Source organism: Manduca sexta, chromosome 24, assembly GCF_014839805.1.
Source record: "Manduca sexta isolate Smith_Timp_Sample1 chromosome 24, JHU_Msex_v1.0, whole genome shotgun sequence".
Lineage (NCBI taxonomy): Eukaryota > Metazoa > Arthropoda > Insecta > Lepidoptera > Sphingidae > Manduca > Manduca sexta.
In genome coordinates this window covers 2,743,947-2,766,355 of record NC_051138.1, presented here as the reverse complement: position 1 = coordinate 2,766,355, position 22,409 = coordinate 2,743,947, and the positions used below count along the sequence as shown (strand labels likewise).

General features: G+C 36.2%; 1 protein-coding gene and 2 non-coding genes across 4 annotated transcripts in view; 2 read left to right on the top strand and 1 right to left on the bottom strand.

Annotated features, from left to right (window-relative positions):
• LOC115440644 (ATP-binding cassette sub-family G member 4) overlaps positions 1-14,595 on the top strand; it is a 44,043-nt gene extending 29,448 nt beyond the window's left edge. For both annotated transcript variants that reach the window (XM_030165038.2, XM_030165037.2), the window contains 9 exons: positions 1,130-1,454; positions 4,573-4,714; positions 5,857-6,059; positions 8,355-8,515; positions 9,669-9,837; positions 10,184-10,284; positions 10,585-10,740; positions 11,448-11,633; positions 12,128-14,595. In XM_030165038.2, coding sequence (XP_030020898.1) covers positions 1,130-1,454; positions 4,573-4,714; positions 5,857-6,059; positions 8,355-8,515; positions 9,669-9,837; positions 10,184-10,284; positions 10,585-10,740; positions 11,448-11,633; positions 12,128-12,286 — 1,602 coding nt within the window. In that variant the 3' untranslated portion in view covers positions 12,287-14,595. The remainder of the gene's footprint in view (positions 1-1,129; positions 1,455-4,572; positions 4,715-5,856; positions 6,060-8,354; positions 8,516-9,668; positions 9,838-10,183; positions 10,285-10,584; positions 10,741-11,447; positions 11,634-12,127) is intronic.
• Positions 14,596-15,039: 444 nt separating this feature from the next.
• Positions 15,040-15,232, top strand: LOC115440654. Its single transcript, XR_003938381.1, has one exon. It is a non-coding gene; the product is annotated as a U2 spliceosomal RNA (small nuclear RNA).
• Positions 15,233-19,892: 4,660 nt separating this feature from the next.
• On the bottom strand, positions 19,893-20,085 carry LOC115440653. Its single transcript, XR_003938380.1, has one exon. It is a non-coding gene; the product is annotated as a U2 spliceosomal RNA (small nuclear RNA).
• Positions 20,086-22,409: the final 2,324 nt, after the last annotated feature.

Sequence of the window (22,409 nt, the reverse complement as noted above, 5' to 3'; positions counted from 1 at the left end):
TGGGCACTTGCCCTCGTATCCAGATTTGGTATTTGTATCTTGTAATTTTTCTGTTTAAAATTCTTGTTCAATGTCCAAGAATCAACGTCTTTGTATAATAATTTGGTTTCGAATATTAATTAAGTCTTAAGAGCCTTTTGACACATCCATGTTTATTAATAACTCAAGCGCTGTGGAAACGTCTTTTTGTTGTTATTTCGTGATGTCAAGTAACTTTCTTCTATGGCAGTTGTAAAGAGACTGTCCATAGAAAGTAGGGCGACGTGAGATTTCGAATTACTAAATGAAGGCATTTTATAATTTCTAATATAAAGTAAGTAATCATTTTGGTAGTCATGGATTTTATGTTGAATATTAATTTTAAATTAAGAAGTAAATAATTATTATTCAACACCAAAAAAGTTGATCCTTCGTTAATCGATCTTGAATGAAGTCCACAATCACTGTTCGACACCAAAAGATAGTCCCGTTAGGAAGCATAGTTTCAGATTCAGTACAAATAGTTTCAATAAATTATTGAATTCGAAAGTGAACACTAGTTATTTCTTTGAAAAAAATACGGACGATCGAGTTGCTTTTGAAATATCTCTTGAATTTGAATTACACAGAAGCGCCGTAATTTTAGATTCTAATTTGACAGATTTAAGTTTACCTCATGTGCAATTATGATTATATGTGAAGGTTTAAAAAAAAACATATATTATATAATGAAGGACATTTTAAAATAATATCTTTTAATTATGATTAATATGATTACAGTTCCTTTAGTAGTAATTGTGTTATCCTTATGATTAATTGTACCTTTACGAGATAATATTCTGTCAGTATGAGATAAAATAAGGTTTTTTTTATATAATTTTTCTACATGTAGTCGTGTTTTCATAATATGAAATATATTAAATTTTTTCGCGAGGAAAAAACGCGATTTCCCTTCCTCTACCGGGGGATGAGTGGAATGGTTACGTTGGTTTCACTGGTTTTACAGCCCAATGACTACATCCGTATTTCATCAGCAGATTGATCAAGAGAAAATAAATACTCTTTGAATTTATTTATTGGGTTTTCCTTCACGTAATATAACAGATCTTTTTGCGTAATTTTTTGCTCAATATCGTCATTCTTGTTACAGATCCAAGAGATCCTCGAAACGCTAGGCCTCTCCGAGCACCACAAGACGATGACGTCCAACCTCTCAGGCGGTCAGAAGAAGCGTCTGTCCATAGCCCTGGAGTTGGTCAACAACCCGCCCATAATGTTCTTCGACGAGCCCACGTCGGGGCTGGACAGTTCCTCTTGCTTCCAGTGTATATCCTTGCTGAAGACCCTGGCGAGGGGAGGCAGGACCATCATCTGCACTATCCATCAGCCGTCTGCGAGATTGTTCGAGATGTTCGATCATTTGTACACGTTGGCTGATGGGCAGTGCGTGTACCAAGGGAGCACGGGGAGATTGGGTAAGTTTATAAAGACATACATTATTTATTTGGTTTTAAGAAACAGCACAAAAATCTAAGAATCCTAATCATGGCATATAAAAAAATTAAATAAACAACTTTTTGCTGCTGTATGCTCATTAAACAGCACGAACCATCGTGAATTTCCTCATAAAAAACATATTCTTGTAAGACATAAAACATTGCTAATTATTAACGCTACGATGCACTATTCACTTCTAATTTTTTTTACACATATATCAATTTAGTATTTCGTTTTTTTACAAAAAACAATTTCATGCATGTTCCCTTAGTAGCCACTAAATTAAATGAAAACTTCACTAATGTTACATTGATCGTTATACGTAATCTATACTCTATCACGCTATGACCAATAGGAGCGGAGCAGTAATGGCTAATCTCAGGAACTACCGGTCCAAACTGAAAAATTCTTTTTGCGTTGGATAGCCCTTTGTTCGTGGATTGCTATAGGCTATATATCATCACGCTATACCCAATAGGAGCGGAGCAGTAATGGCTGATCTCAGGAACTACCGGTCCAAACTGAAAAATTCTTTTTGCGTTGGATAGCCCTTTGTTCGTGGAGTGCTATAGGCTATATATCATCACGCCATGACCAATAGGAGCGGAGCAGTAATGAAACATGTTGCAAAAACGGGGAAAATTTATTAGTTTTGAGAGCTTCCATTGTGTGCGCTGCGTAAACGGTTAAAGTTATGCAACAATGATGTATGACGGGAATGTTTCACTTAAAAAGTTCTAAAAAATATATTATAAAACAAAGTCCCCCACTGCATCTGTCTGCCTGAACGTGTTAAACTCAAAAACTACCTAACGTATTAAGATGAAATTTGGTATGGAGACAGTTTTAGACCCTGGGAAGAACATCGGGCTCCCGGGAAACTACTACTTTTATATCGGAAAACTTTAGCCTGAAAAACTTTAAAACGCGGGCGGAGCCGCGGGCAAAAGCTAGTACTATTATATAAAGCTGAAGAGTTTGTTTGTTTGTTTGTTTGTTTGTTTGTTTGTTTGTTTGAACGCGCTAATCTCAGGAACTACCGGTCCAAACTGAAAAATTCTTTTTGCGTTGGATAGCCCTTTGTTCGTGGAGTGCTATAGGCTATATATCATCACGCTATACCCAATAGGAGCGGGGCAGTAATGGCTAATCTCAGGAACTACCGGTCCAAACTGAAAAATTCTTTTTGCGTTGGATAGCCCTTTGTTCGTGGAGTGCTATAGACTATATATCATCACGCTATACCCAATAGGAGCGGGGCAGTAATGGCTAATCTCAGGAACTACCGGTCCAAACTGAAAAATTATTTTTGCGTTGGATAGCCCTTTGCTCGTGGAGTGCTATAGGCTATATATCATCACGCTATACCCAATAGGAGCGGAGCAGTAATATCTAATCTCAGGAACTACCGATTCGAACTGAAAAAAATATTTTTGTGTTGAATAGTCCTTTGTTTGTGGAGTGCTCAAAGTTATATATCATCACGCTATGACCAATAGGAGCGGAGCAGTAATGAAACATGTTGCAAAAACGGGGAAAATTATGAGTTTTGAGAGCTTCCGTTGCCTGCGCTGCGTAAACGGTTAAAGTTATGCAACAATGATGTATGACGGGAATGTTTCACTTAAAAAGTTCTAAAAAATATATTATAAAAACAAAAGTCCCCCGCTGCATCTGTCTGCCTGAACGTATTAAACTCAAAAACTACCCAACGTATTAAGATGAAATTTGGTATGGAGACAGTTTGAGACCCTGGGAAGAACATAGGCTCCCGGGAAACTACTACTTTTATAACGGAAAACTTTAGCCTGAAAAACTTTATAACGCGGGCGGAGCCGCGGGCAAAAGCTAGTCATGTATATACACATTATGGTAGCATTTATTGCGAAGAAAAAATAAAAGGAATTTATTATAATTTTTAAAACTTCAATTATATCTAGAGTTATGTTGAAAACTTGTTGTTAATGTTTAATTTGAAAACTGGTTTGCAACGACCGCTGATATTGGTTGGAAACTACAAAAAGGTCATTATACGGTCATTTTGAGTGTTTGTTTTTTCATACATTTATCTTTTGCTGGTGGTAGGATATATTTTATATCCGCCCGGATAGTGATCACCGTACACAAGGTGTTAAAACCGGCCATAGTGGCCCACGTAAGTGTCGCGTTCCGAGATCAGCCCGTGTATATCCGGTTCCAACAGGTCGGCATAATCTTGTCGACTGCCGAGGGGTAATCGTCTCCCGTCAGTCGACATCCTATTGGACCCCACTTCACTTACCATTAGGGCAGTGGAGTCACTGGGGTCACAGTATATATTTTTTAAAAGCGGCGAAAGCCTCGTTGGTAGTGGAACGGACTGCCGAGACGAAAGACCGCAGGTTCAAAACCCAAGACACGTACCTATGCCTTTTCTAAAGTTATGTGTGTATTCTTTGTGAATTATTGTTTGCTTTAACGGTGAAGGAAAACATCGTGAGGAAACCTGCATATCTGGAAAGATCCCTTAATAATTTCAGAGCTGTGGGAAGACTACCAACCCGCACTAGGCCAGCGTAGTGGACTGAGACCTAATCCCTCTCAGTAGTAGAGGAGGCTCGTGCCCAGTGGGACAGTATACAGGGTCATTATGATATCGCGTTACTAAATGAAACCACATACTTATCTACTTGGAAATAACACTATACAATAAGTTACTTGAGCATTAGATGTAAAATAAAAAAGTGTAAGTTTCGAAAAAATAAATATTAATAAAAAAACATTTTAATTTTACGCGCCCTAAAGCCACTACTACTACTCTGAGAGAATTCTTTCATTACTCACATTTAAGTCAGAAATACACTCACGCACACGCCATATTCACATTAAACTAAAAAATGATAAAAAAATCTGAAAACTAAAACCAGGTTTTTGGTGAAAATATTCATTATTAATGGATGATTTTTGGCACAATGTCATAGGTGAAGACGAGTATGTGGTTTCATTTAGTAACGTAATGTCAAAATGACCCTGTATAATACAGGGCTGATGTTACTATGATATATAATTTTTCATAGGCGTCGAACCAAGATGATTTATTGACTATTATATTCCCAGTGGAGTGGCTGGGCAGCCTCAACCTGCAGTGTCCATCGTACCACAACCCAGCTTCGTTCATCATCGAAGTGTCGTGCGGCGAGTACGGGGACAACACCGGCAAACTCGTGAGAGCTATCAATAACGGCAAGAATGATATCAGGTACGTGCTAGAACTTTGGAGTTTGTAAAGTGGTACGGACTGCTGGCCCACTATTGTAAAGGATTTATGGTATATTTTTCGCACAAATTGAATTAAGGAAAGAAAAGAAAGAAAAAGAGGTTTATTGTTTACAACAGGGGACCGGCCTATGCTTGATTTTGTACATTATTCTATATGTAATGGTTAATAATACGAAAAAGAAGCACTCCTGCGAAAACTGCATAACAATTGGTTAAAAGATGAGCGAGTAATTCATATTTAAAATATTGTAACGTGCAGAAGTGGGCGTGATGTGGGGATATCGCTTCATCTCTTTTTTTCGCACGCGTCGTAATTCCCGATGACGTCACCTGTGGATATTTCGTCTCTTTTCTGTTTCTTCTTAATTACCCCTTCCACCGAAATTCAAAGACTTATAATTTGTTGATTTTTTACCGGATTTCAATAATTCCTTCTGTGTTATAATTTATATTATGTAAATATTTGATAATAGTAAAGGACAAAAATGAGTCCGGTACCCTACTGGTGCTTGCAATACATAATACAAGTGCAGCGCTACACTTCTGCGACAGTATACAGTATTTTACAAGATTATATATTAATCCGTAGAAAATTCAATAATCCCAGAAGATGTATGAGCGGGGAAGCATGAATTATCATTTCTAATTTGACATGAAATTTTTAAATCTCATTTTTTCAATATCAATAAAAATCTATAAGATCTTATAATAGTGAGCTAGTGAAATAGTTATAGTAAGCGCGTGTTTCACGATGTCAAACGGGAATCGCCCAAAATATAATATTGAGAATATAATGCAACCAAATACAAAAGTTACTGTATCAAATAAATGGTAATCAAAAGTGTACTACATGCATTAAATGTCTTATACCTTAGTGGTTTGGTAGTAAGTAGTACCATAGACTCAGATAGACCCAAATTAATTTGATTATATCTGCCACTAACTAAATTATTGCGACCGATGACGCGGGCATGAGCTAGTTACTGAGAATTTTCTTAAACGCAATTTATTTAATGATTATAGTAACGGATGACCACTACGAAAACATTAGCTTCTCACACAAATCTCTAGATCTAACTACGGCCTGCATCCACCGCCATAAAAAAAAAAACCCTTTTCCAGAAACGGCCAACCGTTCCCAGAGACAACGCCGAACTACAACAACAAGAAAGACATGGAGGTGTCCCTGAACGCGGGCAAGGAGTGGGACAAGAACGACCTCAGCCAAGTGCAGGAGAAGTTCGCTGATGTGGTGAACGGATCCAACGGCCACGGGAACCTGCAGAACGGAATCTTGCAGTACGCTGCTAATGAGGTTTCTAAAGGTAAGTAAATAGTAATACTAGAATATGAAGACCTCAGTCAGCGTGACCACGAAGGTTGTAGTCTTTGAAACGTTGGGAAAAAATTATAATGTAAGAAACAACGAAAAATAAAAAGAAACTTCAAAACTTGAATATTATGATTAGGTATAATACAAACCGCGATAATCACGTAAAAATAGTTTAATTTGAAAACTTGAATATTAATTTGTACTTTGTATAGGTTATACAAGTAAGATCAGCATAAATATCGGGCGTTTTATACATTATTAGGTGTTTGTCTCCGCGTGAAAAGCCATTCCAACTACACAACTCTCTGAAACTTCATAGCGCCACTTGGACGACAACAGCGCCATTTATTTAAAAAGAACATAATAAAATCTTAAAATTCTACAAATTACCGGGATAAAAAATAGCCTATGTGTTTATCTAGGACATGGTATATTAAGTGTGCCAAATTTCATCTAAATCCGTTCAACTGTTTCTGCGTTCAGTTGTAACTTCAACTCCTCTGAGTGTTGGATGGTGTTTCTACTATTTATGGGCGGTCGTTTTGCTTACCATCAGGCGAACGGCAAGCTCGTCTCGTCATTCAAAGCAATGAAAAAAAGTCGCGACTAAATCGATTAATATTTAAAAAAATTAATGGTGTTTCATTATTTTAAATTTATACAACTACAAAAGTCCAGAAAAAGGTTTTTTATAAAATTGTAGGCACTTAAAATTCATGTACGAGTATCATGTTCGTAAAAAACAATATGGACGTAAATAGGAAATACCCATCAACTTTACCTTTTGCTATGTGAATATGTAAACTATGTGTATATTTGTATGAACATAAATTTACATAATATACACAATGTATGACAATTATTTCATACAAAAACCGTACCTTAAAATAAATTGATAGAAATAGATATTAATATTGGAAGCCTTGGTGACGTATTGTACGGTACGACTGCTGTGAGGTCTCGGGGTCGATCCCCGGCTCGGTCAAAGTGGTATTGAGTCTTTCCTGCTGTCAAACACATGACCGATGACATATTTAAATCAATGCGAACAAAAAATACAGCTTATACATCAGTGGCGAAGGGCCCATACAACCCAATTCCTGCTGGCTTCCTATTTCGTAATTTATATAAAATCTAATTATTATTAGAACGATTTGCAGCCGGCGTTTTAAATATTATTAGTACTTATATGTTGTGTCGGGGTCCCTTTCGAAAAATTTGATCCTTCGCCACTATAGTACATACAATTACTTGTAGTTCATGCAATCGTCTCAATTGGGGGTAATTTCGAGTGTTTAAATCGTGCGTGCTAATGCGTTTTTGAATATCATTGAGATTGTATTAAATATCGTACACATGTTGGTAAATATTTATTTTTATTTCTAGAACAATATTTTGAACATATACATTAATATGTCACTACCTTGTATACTTTATAAAATATACTCTAGTAAATGTAAAAAAAAATTTGATACGCCATGAATTGTCATCAATATACAGTGCCCACGCTTAATAAAGGGCTTGGATTTGTTGAATTATCTCAGTCGTGCGGTGCGTAGGAGGTTAAGTGGCAACTCTTTAAATCTATTAATGTATTCAGTAACACAAACCAGTGAAATATCGCCTAAAATATTTTGTATATTTTGAAACTGAAGGATGGAGTTGGGTTGTAATTTTTTTTTGGGAGCAGAAAACTTTTAGTACTATATTATTCTGTATTCCGTCCCATGACGTGATAGCGAGCGAACTTATTGTCATATGGATAAACTCCAGACTCGGGCTGATAGTAGAAATCGAGATCACTTTGTTCGTAATGAGGTTGACTTCGAACCCAAGACCTCAGCACTCCAGTTGAACCATTACACTAGGCTGCCAAGGCAGGCCATAAATTACCATACATGTTTAATATTATCTTCTCTTTACCTTGACTGTTGAACCTTGCAATGTTCTTTAATTGAGCACCTCACAGTAATTACAACGCGTCCTCTATACAGATGTTACACACAATATTAAGATACATTGTGGTTTCATTAGCATTCTAGTGAGGAAATGTAGATGCTATGTTTAAAATTTACCACGATTCATGTATATTACTTGTAGGATGTATTTATAAATTGAATTGAAGTTTTTGCTTAGCAGTGGAGACTGGCTGTGAAAAAACTAAGAGCGACGTACTAGATTTTGGTCTGGCAATCTTTAGGACTAAAGCAGTAGACCTTCTGATCCTGGTTGGTGATGATAATGATGACATATTTAAAAAAAAACAATTTGTATTTTTTCTTCCTAGGCGAGCCTGGTCTGGTGTTACAAATGGAGACTGAAAAGCAGGATAATGCTGAAGTGGCTCTGCTGGGCACGGACGGGTCTCCGCGGCGGTACGCCACCTCCGAGCTCACGCAGTTCTGGGTCGTGCTGAAGAGGACGCTGCTCTTCAGTAGACGAGATTGGGTTAGTATATCCTTAGTTAAATGTAGCATTGCACTCTTAATAATATAATGACCTATTTCAAGATTGTTAAGTTGTGGCAGTCATCGGAAAACAAATTTTTGCTTACTACCTTTTTTTTGAAGGTGCTATAAAATTGAGCCTATTAAAGATAGGTAAAAATTGAAACCTATAGCATGACAAAAAAAAAAAAGATCGCAAACAGAAATTGGTTGTTTGAGGATTCCCGCAAATTGGCAATTTTGGAATGGGTCATTATTTTATTAAGAGTGCTTTGTGTGTAATGGCTATTTGTGGTATTTATTTTAATATAAAGTAGTAGTAAAGTAGTAGTTAAAGTAATTTTAAGTTATTAACTTTTTGGTGTTTTGTTTTTAATAAAGAAAATGATTGGATTATGAGAATATATTGAGTTCTCGATGAAATAGCTTTTCCTTCCGTAATTAATAATAAGAATTAAAATACTACACTATTTCTCTGACTTAGAGAATGTACTGGATTGACGTTAAGTGACTATGTTGATGATAGTAGGTTCGATGCTGTCAAAATATAAGATTGACAAAAAATAAACAAAGAAGTTGTGTCCTCGAGGCTGTACGGTCGTTTGGGTCGATTTCATATTTTTATTATTCAATAACAACATGCGTTTAGTGGATGATTATTTTGAAATCCTTCACACCTACAAAGATTCCGTGTGCAAATTTCATTTATCAAAAGCCACGTTTTAAATTTTTCGTCGCATGTCACACATTTATTAATAAAAATAGGGTAGTTTGATTTAGTTTATCACTTTATATGTAACAGAAAATAATATAAAAAGTTTTTTTTTGTGAAATCAGCATCAATAGCTTGAAAAATCAAGCAGTTATTGATATTTGAAATATTGTTGTGAAAAAAGTGGAGGCGTGGTGGGGTTATCGCGCTGTCTTTGTCTCACTCACGCAGCGTTATGGCCGGTGGCTCTGGGTGACGTCACATTTCACTATTTATTTAATTTGACAGCTTCCCTTTCCTCCAAATTTCAAGGCTTCATAACTTATTTGTTATTGCGTGGCTTATGATTTTTTCCGATAGATTTTTGATGGAATAAAATATGTATTTTCAAAACGTCAATTACCCTGTTTTATTAACTAGATATATTTTGTACGTTTCGTAGACCCTGATGTACCTCCGCCTGTTCGCTCACATTCTGGTCGGCTTCCTGATCGGGGCGCTGTACTACGATATCGGCGACGACGGCTCCAAGGTGCTCTCCAACCTCGGCTTCCTGTTCTTCAACATGCTGTTCCTCATGTACACATCGATGACCATCACTATACTTAGTTGTGAGTAGAGATTCATCGATTTTAATTTTAGGTATTGATTTTAACCGATTTCAAGATTCGCTTATGTTTATTAAGCTGAGGGTTTTGAATGAATCGATTTGAAGTGATTGGGGTGTTGTTTAAATTATTATATTCACTTTGCTCACATTGGTGTAATCGATTGTTGGAGGTATCGATTACGTATTCGTTGTATATTGTTACAATTATAGTCTTAGCTTGTTCTTTAAAATAACTGCATTAAATTACTTATAACGTAACATTTTACATATTATTTTTTTAAACATGTTAATTCGCGTTAGTGTTATAATTTTATCGATTGTGTTTATCAATGTGTTGTTTGTTCCAGTCCCTCTGGAGATGCCGGTGCTTGTTAAAGAACATTTCAACAGGTGGTACTCTCTGCGGTCGTACTATCTAGCCATCACTGTCTCCGATATACCGTTCCAGGTAATTGACATATTTTATCATGAGAAGTATTTAAAATAATTCATAATGTAATAAGTTTCGATTAAAGATTTTATCCCTAGATTTCCCGGAGGCTGAAGAAGGGTACTTAATTATTCCGTAAATTTATCGATAACAGTTGGTATGGCCAATTGTTTAAAAAAAATACGCGTCAATTCTTTTTATTTCAAGTTGTCTTGAGTCTGCGTATATTGAACTTAAAAATATATATATTTCTATATACAAAATAAATCAGCTGCCTAATCTAATATTGCTTTATGCTCACACAACGTCTCCTTGCAGGCGATATTCTGCGTGATCTACGTGGTGATAGTGTACCTGCTGACGTCACAGCCGCCCGTCTGGTTCCGGTTCGCGATGTTCCTGTCCTCGTGCCTGCTCATATCGTTCGTGGCGCAGAGCGTCGGACTCGTGGTGGGAGCCGCTATGAATGTACAGGTATGTATCGATATCGATATTTGTGTTTTATCGATAATTGTATTTCATCGTTTGCTTCATAGATTGTAGGTTGAGAATCCACCCACATAGATATCAAACAGTAGAAACCAAGGACGATTGTGTTCCGGTTAGAAGGACAATGTGTATAATGTCATATTACTTAAAATTCAAGTTTCGTGTATTGTTGATACTGAATATAGATTGTCACGGCACTTATCTTAAAGAAATATTCCCATAGCAACAGGTACTTTCCTTATTCCTATTCTCTAATGCAGAATGGCGTCGACAATCATCCTGATAGTAGTGATCGACTCGAACACTAGCATCTATAATGTGGGTGTTTATATATAGAGATTGCTTAATAGACTAACGAACATAGACAAATTGATATCATGAATAGCAACTCAGCAAAGTTTATAATAAGTTTTCGACAAATACTGTTTTAAAACATTAAGTATTCGATTAGAATTTTAATATTGTAATAAAAAGCGCTAAGTTGGCGGTTTCGTCTAATCTTTGCATTACAATTAAATATTAACACATCGTTTGTAAGTCATGATATGGGCACAAATTTTAGAGTGCAATCTAGATTAAGTACTAATCCTAGCCATAGTTATTATATGATTTGATTGTAACCTGTGTGTCTTAAGTAAAATAAAAAGATCGACCCACGCTCATGCTGTTCAAAGCCAATCTTATATTTGTAGAACGGTGTGTTCCTGGCGCCCGTGATGTCGGTGCCGTTCCTGTTGTTCAGCGGTTTCTTCGTGTCGTTCAACGCGATCCCGGTGTACCTGCGCTGGATCACGTATCTCTCCTACATTCGATACGGGTTCGAGGGCACGGCGCTGGCTACTTACTCGTTCAATAGGCCCAAGTTGCAATGTCATCAGGTATGTATAGAGATGGAAATTGCGCAATACGTAGAGTGTGGAAATAGTTTCCATTTTAGATTATTTACTTTTCCATAGATATTTTTCTGTTGATACTATTTTACTTTGCTGGTGGTAAGATATGTTTTATATCCGTCCGGATAGCGACCACTGTACACAAGGTGTTAAAACCCGCAATAGTCACGTAAATGTCGCCTTCCGGGATCAGCCCGTGTATATCCGTTTCTAACAGGCCGGCATAATTGTGTCGACTGGCGAGGGGTAATCATCTCTCGTCAGTCGACATTCTATTGGACCGCACTCCACTTACCATTAGGTACAGTGGGATCATTTTACCGTGCACATATAAGAAAATAAAAAATGAGTTGATAATTTGTAACAGATACTACAAACCTTCAAGTATATTTAAAACAAATCCGCGCTATTATTTAAAACTTTTCTTTAATAAATTCCTAACGCTCCCAACATCGATATTAATATCCTCAATTTTGCAGCCGTACTGCCACTTCAAGAATCCCCTGACGACCCTCGAAGAGCTAGACATGAGTGATGCAGACATCGCCCTGGACATCGCGGCCCTCTGCCTCATATTCCTCGTCCTCCGTATATCTGCCTTCCTGTTCCTGCGCTGGAAACTCAAGGCCACCAGATAAGTTGTGTTTAGATAACGCGTCGGTACTTTGTCGTGTTATCGATGGTCTTACATATCGATATTTTGATATCCTTACATATCGATAGTGTTTTAATAGGCATGTTTGTAGTCGTATTAGGGATGTGTTTGACGCATATCAATATTTTTTGTATGCTTTTGTCGTGGAAGGTAGCAGATTTTATACGTTTTAATATTCGATATAAGTGGATAGCATATTATATAAGAAATACACATATCTATTTGTAAAATTGTATTAAAAATAAAAGTTAAAATTGTTGAAATGACTCGACAAGGTACCGAAACACGTAGTTAGTACACGTACGCAGTAAATGTGATAAATGGATTTGTAATTATTCGAATATTTATTAGATGGAATGATGTCGCCGTTTGCGTATTGTCGTGAGAATAGTTTAGCATTGATTTATGGAACATTTAAAATTTAAACCTTGTTGTTGTATTTACAAGGTTCTGTTTTGAGTGTATAGATGTAGCTTAGTTTTCACTCGTAGAGAACAAGAGTGTAAGACTAATTTTATAATTCCTCATCGATTAATTTGTCGATAAATATATTTTTCGACTGGAAGCTGTCCCTCGGCAAGACGCAAATGATGACGAACAAAAATACAAACTAGATAAAAAGTTATTATATTATCAGACGTTTTCATTTTAAATCATTTATCATGACAATAATTTATTTAAGTGGTTTCATCTATTGTATATCGATGGATAGTGAAGTGCCTTTATCGACATATTGAACGGAAATAGTGACCAAATAAACCATTCTTATGTACCAATAAAAATATTTATATATTTTTAAACTTTGTTAAGAACAAATTTGAATTTACAGTGTGTGATATTTATGTGATAACTTATTGGTAATTCTGTGATTCCACACATAATAGTAAATATTTGACATAATTTGTGTATACTTGCCAATAAATTCCAAATGACTAAATTTTTAAGTGTAACCAGCCCAAATATTATAACAAAAATATATATCGTTTGTCAATGGTTGTATATTGCAATTTTATACCAAAATGCAAATAAATATTTTTTACCAAATATATTGATATCAAATGAGATCTGATGAGTTTCGATACAGGGATCCAAGAAATGACAAAAGTGTCGCAAATACTTTTTAATAAAACAGTTTGATTTCGACTGTCCTGCTCCTAAAATACTTGGAACATTCCAAATTATTTCAATCATATTTCTTAATTTTCCATATATTTTTATTTCCTAAAAAATTGCTCAAATACCTGCTTCACAATAGCTTACATACATTATAATTAATTCGTATTTAAGAAAACCCATTACATAAAATAAATATGCACGTCCTCAAATTCAAGTGTAGTAAGGAATATAGTAGTAAGAAAACACTGAAAAATAATTATACAAATATTTTTGATAGTTGTATCATATACATGTTATGTATCATATGTGACGATTTATCAAAAAACAGTTATTGTAATATTTTTCGAAAAGTATAAATAAATCGATCAAATAAATACTTACTACAGTTTGTAATAAAGATATTCCAGCAAAATGTATTGCTCATTATGAGTCTTGCCCGCTTGGCTTGCCGTCACTTCATTATGGCACAGAATATGTAAGTTAACGTATGGTAATGACAAATCAATTATTTATACAGTGGAAAAACATTGATTACAAATTGTAATACTGGTCTTTGGAACCAGGTAGTGATTGTAACAAAGATGTACACGAAAATAACACAATAAATTGTTATTCCATACTGTTTAATGTATTGTTATGAAATTTGTAAGTAATTCATAAAGTTAAATAAAATTCTTAAATATACGTAATTGAAATATCGCTGTTAGTTTTTTCAGTTTTGAATGTGGCTTTACTAATAATTTAGGCAATAGTTATTACATTACTGTTAATGCCAAAAAATATGTAAAATAAGGTTAAAAGACCACAGGAAGTTTCCGAATATCATTTTTCTATGAAAAAAAAATATGTGGGAATAACTTGTTTGTTACATACGAGTTGTAAAGAAACTAGTTAAAATATGCATCTATAATAAACATGAGGGGACAACGTAAATACATTAATATGTTTCACAATTACCTACTTCAAAGCATATAACAATTGGAGTCATTACCATTCGTACATTATTATAAATTAGACTACTGACTCAGGGAATATGGATATTTATATTGTACTTAGTTATATTGATAGATAAATAAATTGGTCCAATTATTTGTATCGAAGAATGGTTAGATTTAAAGGTTTTAGATTTTACGATGTTTGTAATATTTTTTTAAAATAAATGGTTGATAAAAAATATTTTGTTTTTTAATTCGATGACAGTTATGTCCTTTGTATGTAGGGTATGCAAAATTGTCAGTCGTACTCAGCAGTGATGAAGAGAAACTATGATACTTGTATAATATGATCAATATTACCTCCGATCTAAGTCAATTATATTAACCGTATTGGAAATTATTTTTTTGTTTGAAAGAATGAACTTTCAGATAGGTACGATAGAATTGTTTTTCAAGATCAGTTTCATAGTTTGTTTTTTAAAGTAAAATAATTGGAAAATAATTGAATTATGTTGTCCAAATAAACGAAATTTATATTTACTAGCGGAATCACCGACAAAAGTACTAAATGATTCGAATGATTAACACATCGATAGAGGGCGCTGTCAAATGTGGTAAAAATCTACATCGCGATGTCAAGATTCTCCTCCGATTAATGACTTCACTGGAATTTCACTCTGCAGTTATCGCTTCTCGGCCTTTTGGCTAAGATCAAAGTGTAGTATCTGTTCTTTTCAGCTTAATATCTGAAAGTTCCCACATTGTGGGACCAGTATATTAAACTGATTTTTGTAAAGCGACGGGATGTTCGGAGCTCGCTCCACTCCCGTCACGGGTCGGCCCGGCATTGCAGTGCCGCCGGGATTGGCCCAATTAATCTCTTGAAAACCTTATTCATCGCTGAGATTGGGATTTAATAAATTCCTCCTGGCACGTATTACTGACTAAATAAGAGAAGGCTATGTATGAACCATGGACAGGCGTCGTCATGGCGTGTAGGACGAATGGAAAAGTGGAAACAATACGGGCTCACTGGACAGGTTGTGCTATTGTTAGTTCTAAATAATCTACCCAATACTACTTACAACAACTATGAAAAACATTAATATTATGAGGATTGTTATCATTTTGTTACAACTAAATTTTTTTATATATACAATAATCTGGGGAGTGGTTCGCACATACTTTTTTGTGTCACATAGTTTAGTTGGCGTGTTTTGTTGAACTTTAATCACATATTTTGGATTAACATTGCGTGCTAAATATTAATAACTTATTTTTGTATAATTTGTGAGCTGGTACATTGTGACATAACTAGGTCCGATTGAAGAAATAATTCTGTATGCTGGAGGAAAAAAAATTAAAAGTAAGGTTAGAATGAATTATCTACATGTTTTAATTTCTCTATTTAAACATTATCCACGAGTCACTTGACTACACAATAGTGTGAAATTGTAACTAAAAGTGTATTTATTAATAATAGCTTCTGGTTTTTTACAAAAATATATTAATAAAAATATATTTAATTACACACGTGTTTATAACTCACCCCGTGTGGCATCGATAATTTTTCCCCACACAGCATGTAAGGTGTGTTGGGGTTAAATCGGACGCTTTTTTAACGTGTTAAACCGTGTTCTCGAATTATTTTTTTACAACTGCCTCGGTGGCGTAGTTGTATTGCATGTCCGGTATAGGGGTCGCAAACCGGTATCCCGGATTTCGAAAATACCGGAATACCAGACCAAATTAAGATCTTCAAAATACCGGTATTGATTTTACACAAACCGGGATTTTCGGTATTTTATAAAAATAAAATTCAGTACAAAAGGTGTGTATAATTATTAATTTCTATAGTTTTAAATCGCAAAAATATAAGCTGCTTGCAATTTCATTTATTCGTATAGGCGTATATTCTATAAAGAGCGAGCATAATACATTTTTTGTTCTTTATAGTCTATCCTCATTATTCATAGACGTTATTTATCTAAGGACGGAGCATTGCTGTCATAACAAGTCTGTTTCTCAGTGCTGACGGCATGGCAGCCTTCGCAGTGCATAGACGTAGGGCCGTTGTGATTGGCTAATATTGTGATACAACTTGAATCTAGTTGGCTGTCAGATTAACAAAGCTGAACAAACAGCAAGCTGTCAGATAAACAAAGCTCAGAAACATAACAGGGGGAATAGATGTAAAATACAACCTGTTTAAAAGCCTTGAGCTGCCTACAATAATGGCCTGGTATTTCATGGCAATTTCGCGGGGTTTACCGAAAGGCCGAAATTGTCCTGATCCTATCTACAACTGCGGACACACAATCGACTTGCTCCTGAGAATAAATTTGTAAGTCATCAGTATTCAGATGGTACGCACATTGAAGCTTTTGTGTTAAGAGGTTTATGAAGATAGAGAACAATAATGGGGAGAGTATGCCGCCTTGAGGGACGCCACAGTCAATATCACGCCAGCTAGACGAAGAATCGTCTAGGCGCACCAACTGTTGGCGTCCCTGAAGATATGACGAGAACCAATTCAGTGCCGTGGGCGAGATCATAAGGTGGGAGAGGTTTGCAAGAAGAATGTCGTGACTGACTATATTGAAGGCGTTGGAGAAATCAACAAAAGCCAAAACAATGACTTTGGAATCCTCCATGCCCGCCCTAATATTGCCAGTCACTTTGAGGAGTGCAGTAATAGTGCTATGGCCAGACCTGAAGCCAGACTGGAGTGGGCACAGTAGGTTGTTTCGGTGCACATGCTTAAATAGTTGATTGTGAGCACAGGCCTCGAGCACTTGCGAGAGAAAAGGAAGAATGGATATGGGACGGAAATGCTTAGCAAGTGATGAGTTAGGGATTTTAGGAAGAGGGATAGCAATAGCTCTCCGCCACAAAGACGGAAAGATAACAGCGCTGATGGAGACGTTAATGATATGGGACATGATTGGTAGAAGTTGGTCCAGGATAGGAATTATCATGCGACGACTGAATGTTGCACACCCAGTGGTATTGGATTTAATGGACAGGATGACTTTTCTAATTTCACCCAACGGCACAGAAGAAAAATGAAAAGTATTAATGTTAGGCCTGGATAGATCCGCTAAGAAATCCTTGGTACGACGCCTAGTATGGTGATCAATCATGGTAACAGATGTGAAATGTTGATTAATGTCATCCAAACCAATACCGCATCGTGGAGATCTATGTTTTTAACTTTGCCAATACCCAGAGTTCCGAGGAATCTCCAGATACTGGCTGGCGAGGAAGAAGAAACATTACTTAGAATGTGTTGGCGTTTAACATTACGTACCATCTGGTTACACCGATTCCTTGCAGCCTTAAAAAGGGACCAGTTCTCCTCCGAACGATCCCTTCTGTACTGGCTACAAGCCCGATCCCTTCGTCTCATTGCCATCCTAATAATAATAATAATAATATCAGCCCTGTATTATATACTTGCCCACTGCTGAGCACGGGCCTCCTCTACTACTGAGAGGGATTAGGCCTTAGTCCACCACGCTGGCCTAGTGCGGATTGGTAGATTTCACACACTTTCGAAATTCCTATAGAGAACTTCTCGGATGTGCAGGTTTCCTCACGATGTTTTCCTTCACCGTTAAAGCGAACGATATATTCACAAAGAATACACACATGATTTTTTAGAAAAGTCAGAGGTGTGTGCCCTTGGGATTTGAACCTGCGGACATTCGTCTCGGCAGTCCGTTCCACACCCAACTAGGCACACACCACAACAACTCGCCGCTCTTATCCTAACCCCATGTATAATCCATGGTGCAGGAGGACGTTGTAATTTAATTTTCTTTAAAGGGGCATGGGTATCAAAGAATGAAGTGACAGCGCAGTCAAAAATTGTGACTTTATCGTCAACATAGGTTGCTGCCAATAGGTGATCCCAGTTTAAGTTAATAGCATCTCCTTTCAGCTTATCCGCATCAATGCGACCAAAATTAAACAAGTGCAATATCTTTGAGGGGAACTTGGGAGGTTTTAGGGCGTAAGACATGTAGATGAGATCATGGTGAGAGAAGCCAGGAGCGGGAAATTGACCGTGGGAGAAAAAAAGGGAAAGAGCAGAGGTGAGGATAATGTCAAGCCAAGTGTCATGGTGGGTGGGTGGCTTGCAGTGGTAGGACATGCAGCTTAGCAGAGTAAAGGACAGTAAGGAGTTAACGAGATCGGGAAGAGTGGCTGGCAAGGAGATCAGTATTTAAATGACCCATAATAATGTGATGAGCATATTCTGATCTTATAGATTCCAGAACTGTTTCCAGACTGGAGAAGTAATCAACAGATGAGGGACAGTTAATAACACCTAGTAAGGTTTTCACTCTCTTGACCCAAACTTCAAGAAACAGAAATTTCGCATAAGCAGAATAAGAAGCAGAGGAAGATATTACAGTTTTATATTTCAGGTCGCTACGTAAATATATAGCGACTTCGCCCCCTCTCCTGTCAACTCGATCATTTCTAATCAAAATGAAACTAGGGAGGGGGTAAGGGTAGAAGAAAGGTGAGGTTTGAGCCAGCTCTCAGAAATCAAAACGGCATGAACGTTGGCTTAAGAAAATAATCTCTTTTCATTTAGCTTTTAACTAACCACTAAGCTGTCATTAAAATTTGATATTTAATTACTAACTTAAATATGTTTCCTATTTTTCTAATAATTCTTCAAATACCGGAAATACCGAAAATACCGGAATACCGGAATTTATTTTAAGTCAATACCGAAAATACCGGTTTTGAAAAATGGTCCGGTATTGCGACCCCTAGTCCGGTACAATAGCGCTCTGAGGTCCTGGGTTCGAATCCCGGGTCGGGCAAAGTGATATTTAGGTTTTTCTGCTCAGTATCAGCCCGGAGTCTGGAATTTGTGCCCGATATGGCGATAGGCTCGCCCCCTGTCACATCATGGGACGGAACATACTTGGCGAAAAGTGGGTGCCTTAGTTGCACCTCTGCATACCCCTTCGGGGATAAATGCGTGATGTTATGTATGTATGTATGTAGATAATTCATTCTAACCTTACTTTTTATTTTTTTTTTCTCCAGCATACAGAATTATTTCTTCAATCGGACCTAGTTATGTCACAATGTACCAGCTCACAAATTATACAAAAATAAGTTATTAATATTTAGCACGCAATGTTAATCCAAAATATGTGATTAAAGTTCAACAAAACACGCCAACTAAACTATGTGACACAAAAAAAGTATGTGCGAACCACTCCCCAGATTATTGTATATATAAAAAAATTTAGTTGTAACAAAATGATAACAATCCTCATAATATTAATGTTTTTCATAGTTGTTGTAAGTAGTATTGGGTAGATTATTTAGAACTAACAATAGCACAACCTGTCCAGTGAGCCCGTATTGTTTCCACTTTTCCATTCGTCCTATACGCCATGACGACGCCTGTCCATGGTTCATACATAGCCTTCTCTTATTGAGTCAGTAATACGTGCCAGGAGGAATTTATTAAATCCCAATCTCAGCGATGAATAAGGTTTTCAAGAGATTAATTGGGCCAATCCCGGCGGCACTGCAATGCCGGGCCGACCCGTGACGGGAGTGGAGCGAGCTCCGAACATCCCGTCGCTTTACAAAAATCAGTTTAATATACTGGTCCCACAATGTGGGAACTTTCAGATATTAAGCTGAAAAGAACAGATACTACACTTTGATCTTAGCCAAAAGGCCGAGAAGCGATAACTGCAGAGTGAAATTCCAGTGAAGTCATTAATCGGAGGAGAATCTTGACATCGCGATGTAGATTTTTACCACATTTGACAGCGCCCTCTATCGATGTGTAAATCATTCGAATCATTTAGTACTTTTGTCGGTGATTCCGCTAGTAAATATAAATAAGTAAATTATTTTATTTTGTTGTATAAATACTTGCCATTTTACAGTAATTATAATCGTCATCTTAGAAGAAAAATGGTGTAACTCATGTTATAATATTTTGTAACTGCAACAGAAACTTGGTAAAAAAGATTTTTTTCCCGCCGAATACCTGTATTTCAAGGTTACTTTCAACAATAGTTGGATAAGAAATATTATAATATAGAGTAGGTCTGGGGGCCTATTCCCTCTACGGGAACGAATCAGTATTTTTGTAATTACGGACAGTCTAATTGAACGATACTTTCGATAGCTAATTAATCTTACCTAATAAAGCTGTCCAAGACGAAAAGTAATTGCAAATTGATGGACTCGCCTCAGTAGACGGAATAGGCTTTAATGACAATAGTATATTTATCATAATATTACTAACAATTCAAGGACTAACACAAATTTTCATATTCTGAACTGGAAATGTACGATTATGTATAAAATAAATTTTATATCATTATTTTACCTGTATGTGGTTTGCTCGGCTCTCCATTTATTTGTCGTCAAACAGTGACGGATTGTCATTCATATGAGATACTAGCGACCCGCCCCGGCTTCGCACGGGTGCAATGCTGATACTAAATACACTACAGAAAAACTGTGAACGTTGCATATAAAAATATAGCGGCCCGATCTGGCTTCGCACGGGTAAGTATAACGTAACAAAATAACAGAGCTCTCCACTATTTAATGGATGTTATTATACATATAAACCTTCCTCTTGAATCACTCTATCTATTAAAAAAAAACGCATCAAAATCCGTTGCGTAGTTTTAAAGATTTAAGCATACAAAGGGACATAGGGACAGAGAAAGCGACTTTGTTTTATACTATGTAGTGATAATTAAACAAGAGTATATATTGTTGCACATTATATAACCCGTGGGGAGTATGGGACCGTTCAAATATTACGTAACGTAATTTTTGAAGATTTTTGACCGCCCCATGTAACGCGCCGTAACGTTTTCCAGTACGCCCCCGCCTCCCTCCAAAAGTTATGTAACTCTAAAGTGTAATTTTTTTGTAATATTCACAATTATTTTAGGCAAAATACCGGAAAGGCGCTAAAATAATTACCTTTCTTATTGTTTTAAAATAAAAAAAACAATAACGCTTTGTACGAGAACCTCCTCCCGCCCCTGTAACGCATCGTAACGTTTAACAAGAAAAAATGCGTTACGGAATACTAGAACGGCCCCTATTATATCCCCTTCACGAGATAAATAAAACAATACACAGACTGGGAGCACAAGTCGACAAAAAAAATATTTTTTTGTGTTTCTGTTCTAATGCTTGAATTCTGATTCCAAACATCGAAAAACACTCCGATATCCATTTTTAACCCTTAAAGTTTGCTTTTGTCTGATTTATGTTGATAAGTACGTTTTGAATATTTTAAATGATTCTTACGAGGAATAGGCGGTAGCATTTTGATCATTTTAATTGCAAATTGTGAATTATGTCTGAACGGCAGTAGTGAGTGTTTACTAGTCTATTACTATTTAAAAAAAGTATATTTGAATTGTAACAACCGACTTTTATGTGGCACTTGGTTAGAAAATGGCACCAAGAAAGTGTAAACAGAATGTTGATTAATTCTGTTTTATTTGCGGTGAATTTATTAAAGTAAGAAGTAAGAAATTTGCTTCGGCAACGATTTTGAAGCATTGCGAAGCCTATGACGCTTATTATAATCTTAAAATACGGAATCAAGATAAGAAATGGGTGCCTCACGGTGCTTGTGTTAATTTCAAATTGGAAAATATAATGTGAAAGTGAAACCAATAGTAGAGCCTAAATAAATATTGATGCTACCGTTACATATCAAGTTAGGGCTAATGAAGCAATTTCTGTAAGCTCTAGATCATAATTCTGAAGCTATTGAATATTTAAAGAGATTTTTTCCCAAATTATCTGAAGCTAAAGTTAAAACTGGTATTTTCGTTAGACCACAAATAAAATAAATAATGAGCAGCGATGATTTCACAAAATTCCTTATTGCTCACGAAAAATAATCCTGGAAGCGTCTGAAAGCAGTAGTCAATTGTTTTTTTGGAAATCACAGAGTCGACAATTATGAAAAGTTCATTGAAACTATGCTTGAAAGTTTTAAATTGATGGGATGCAGAATGTCCCATA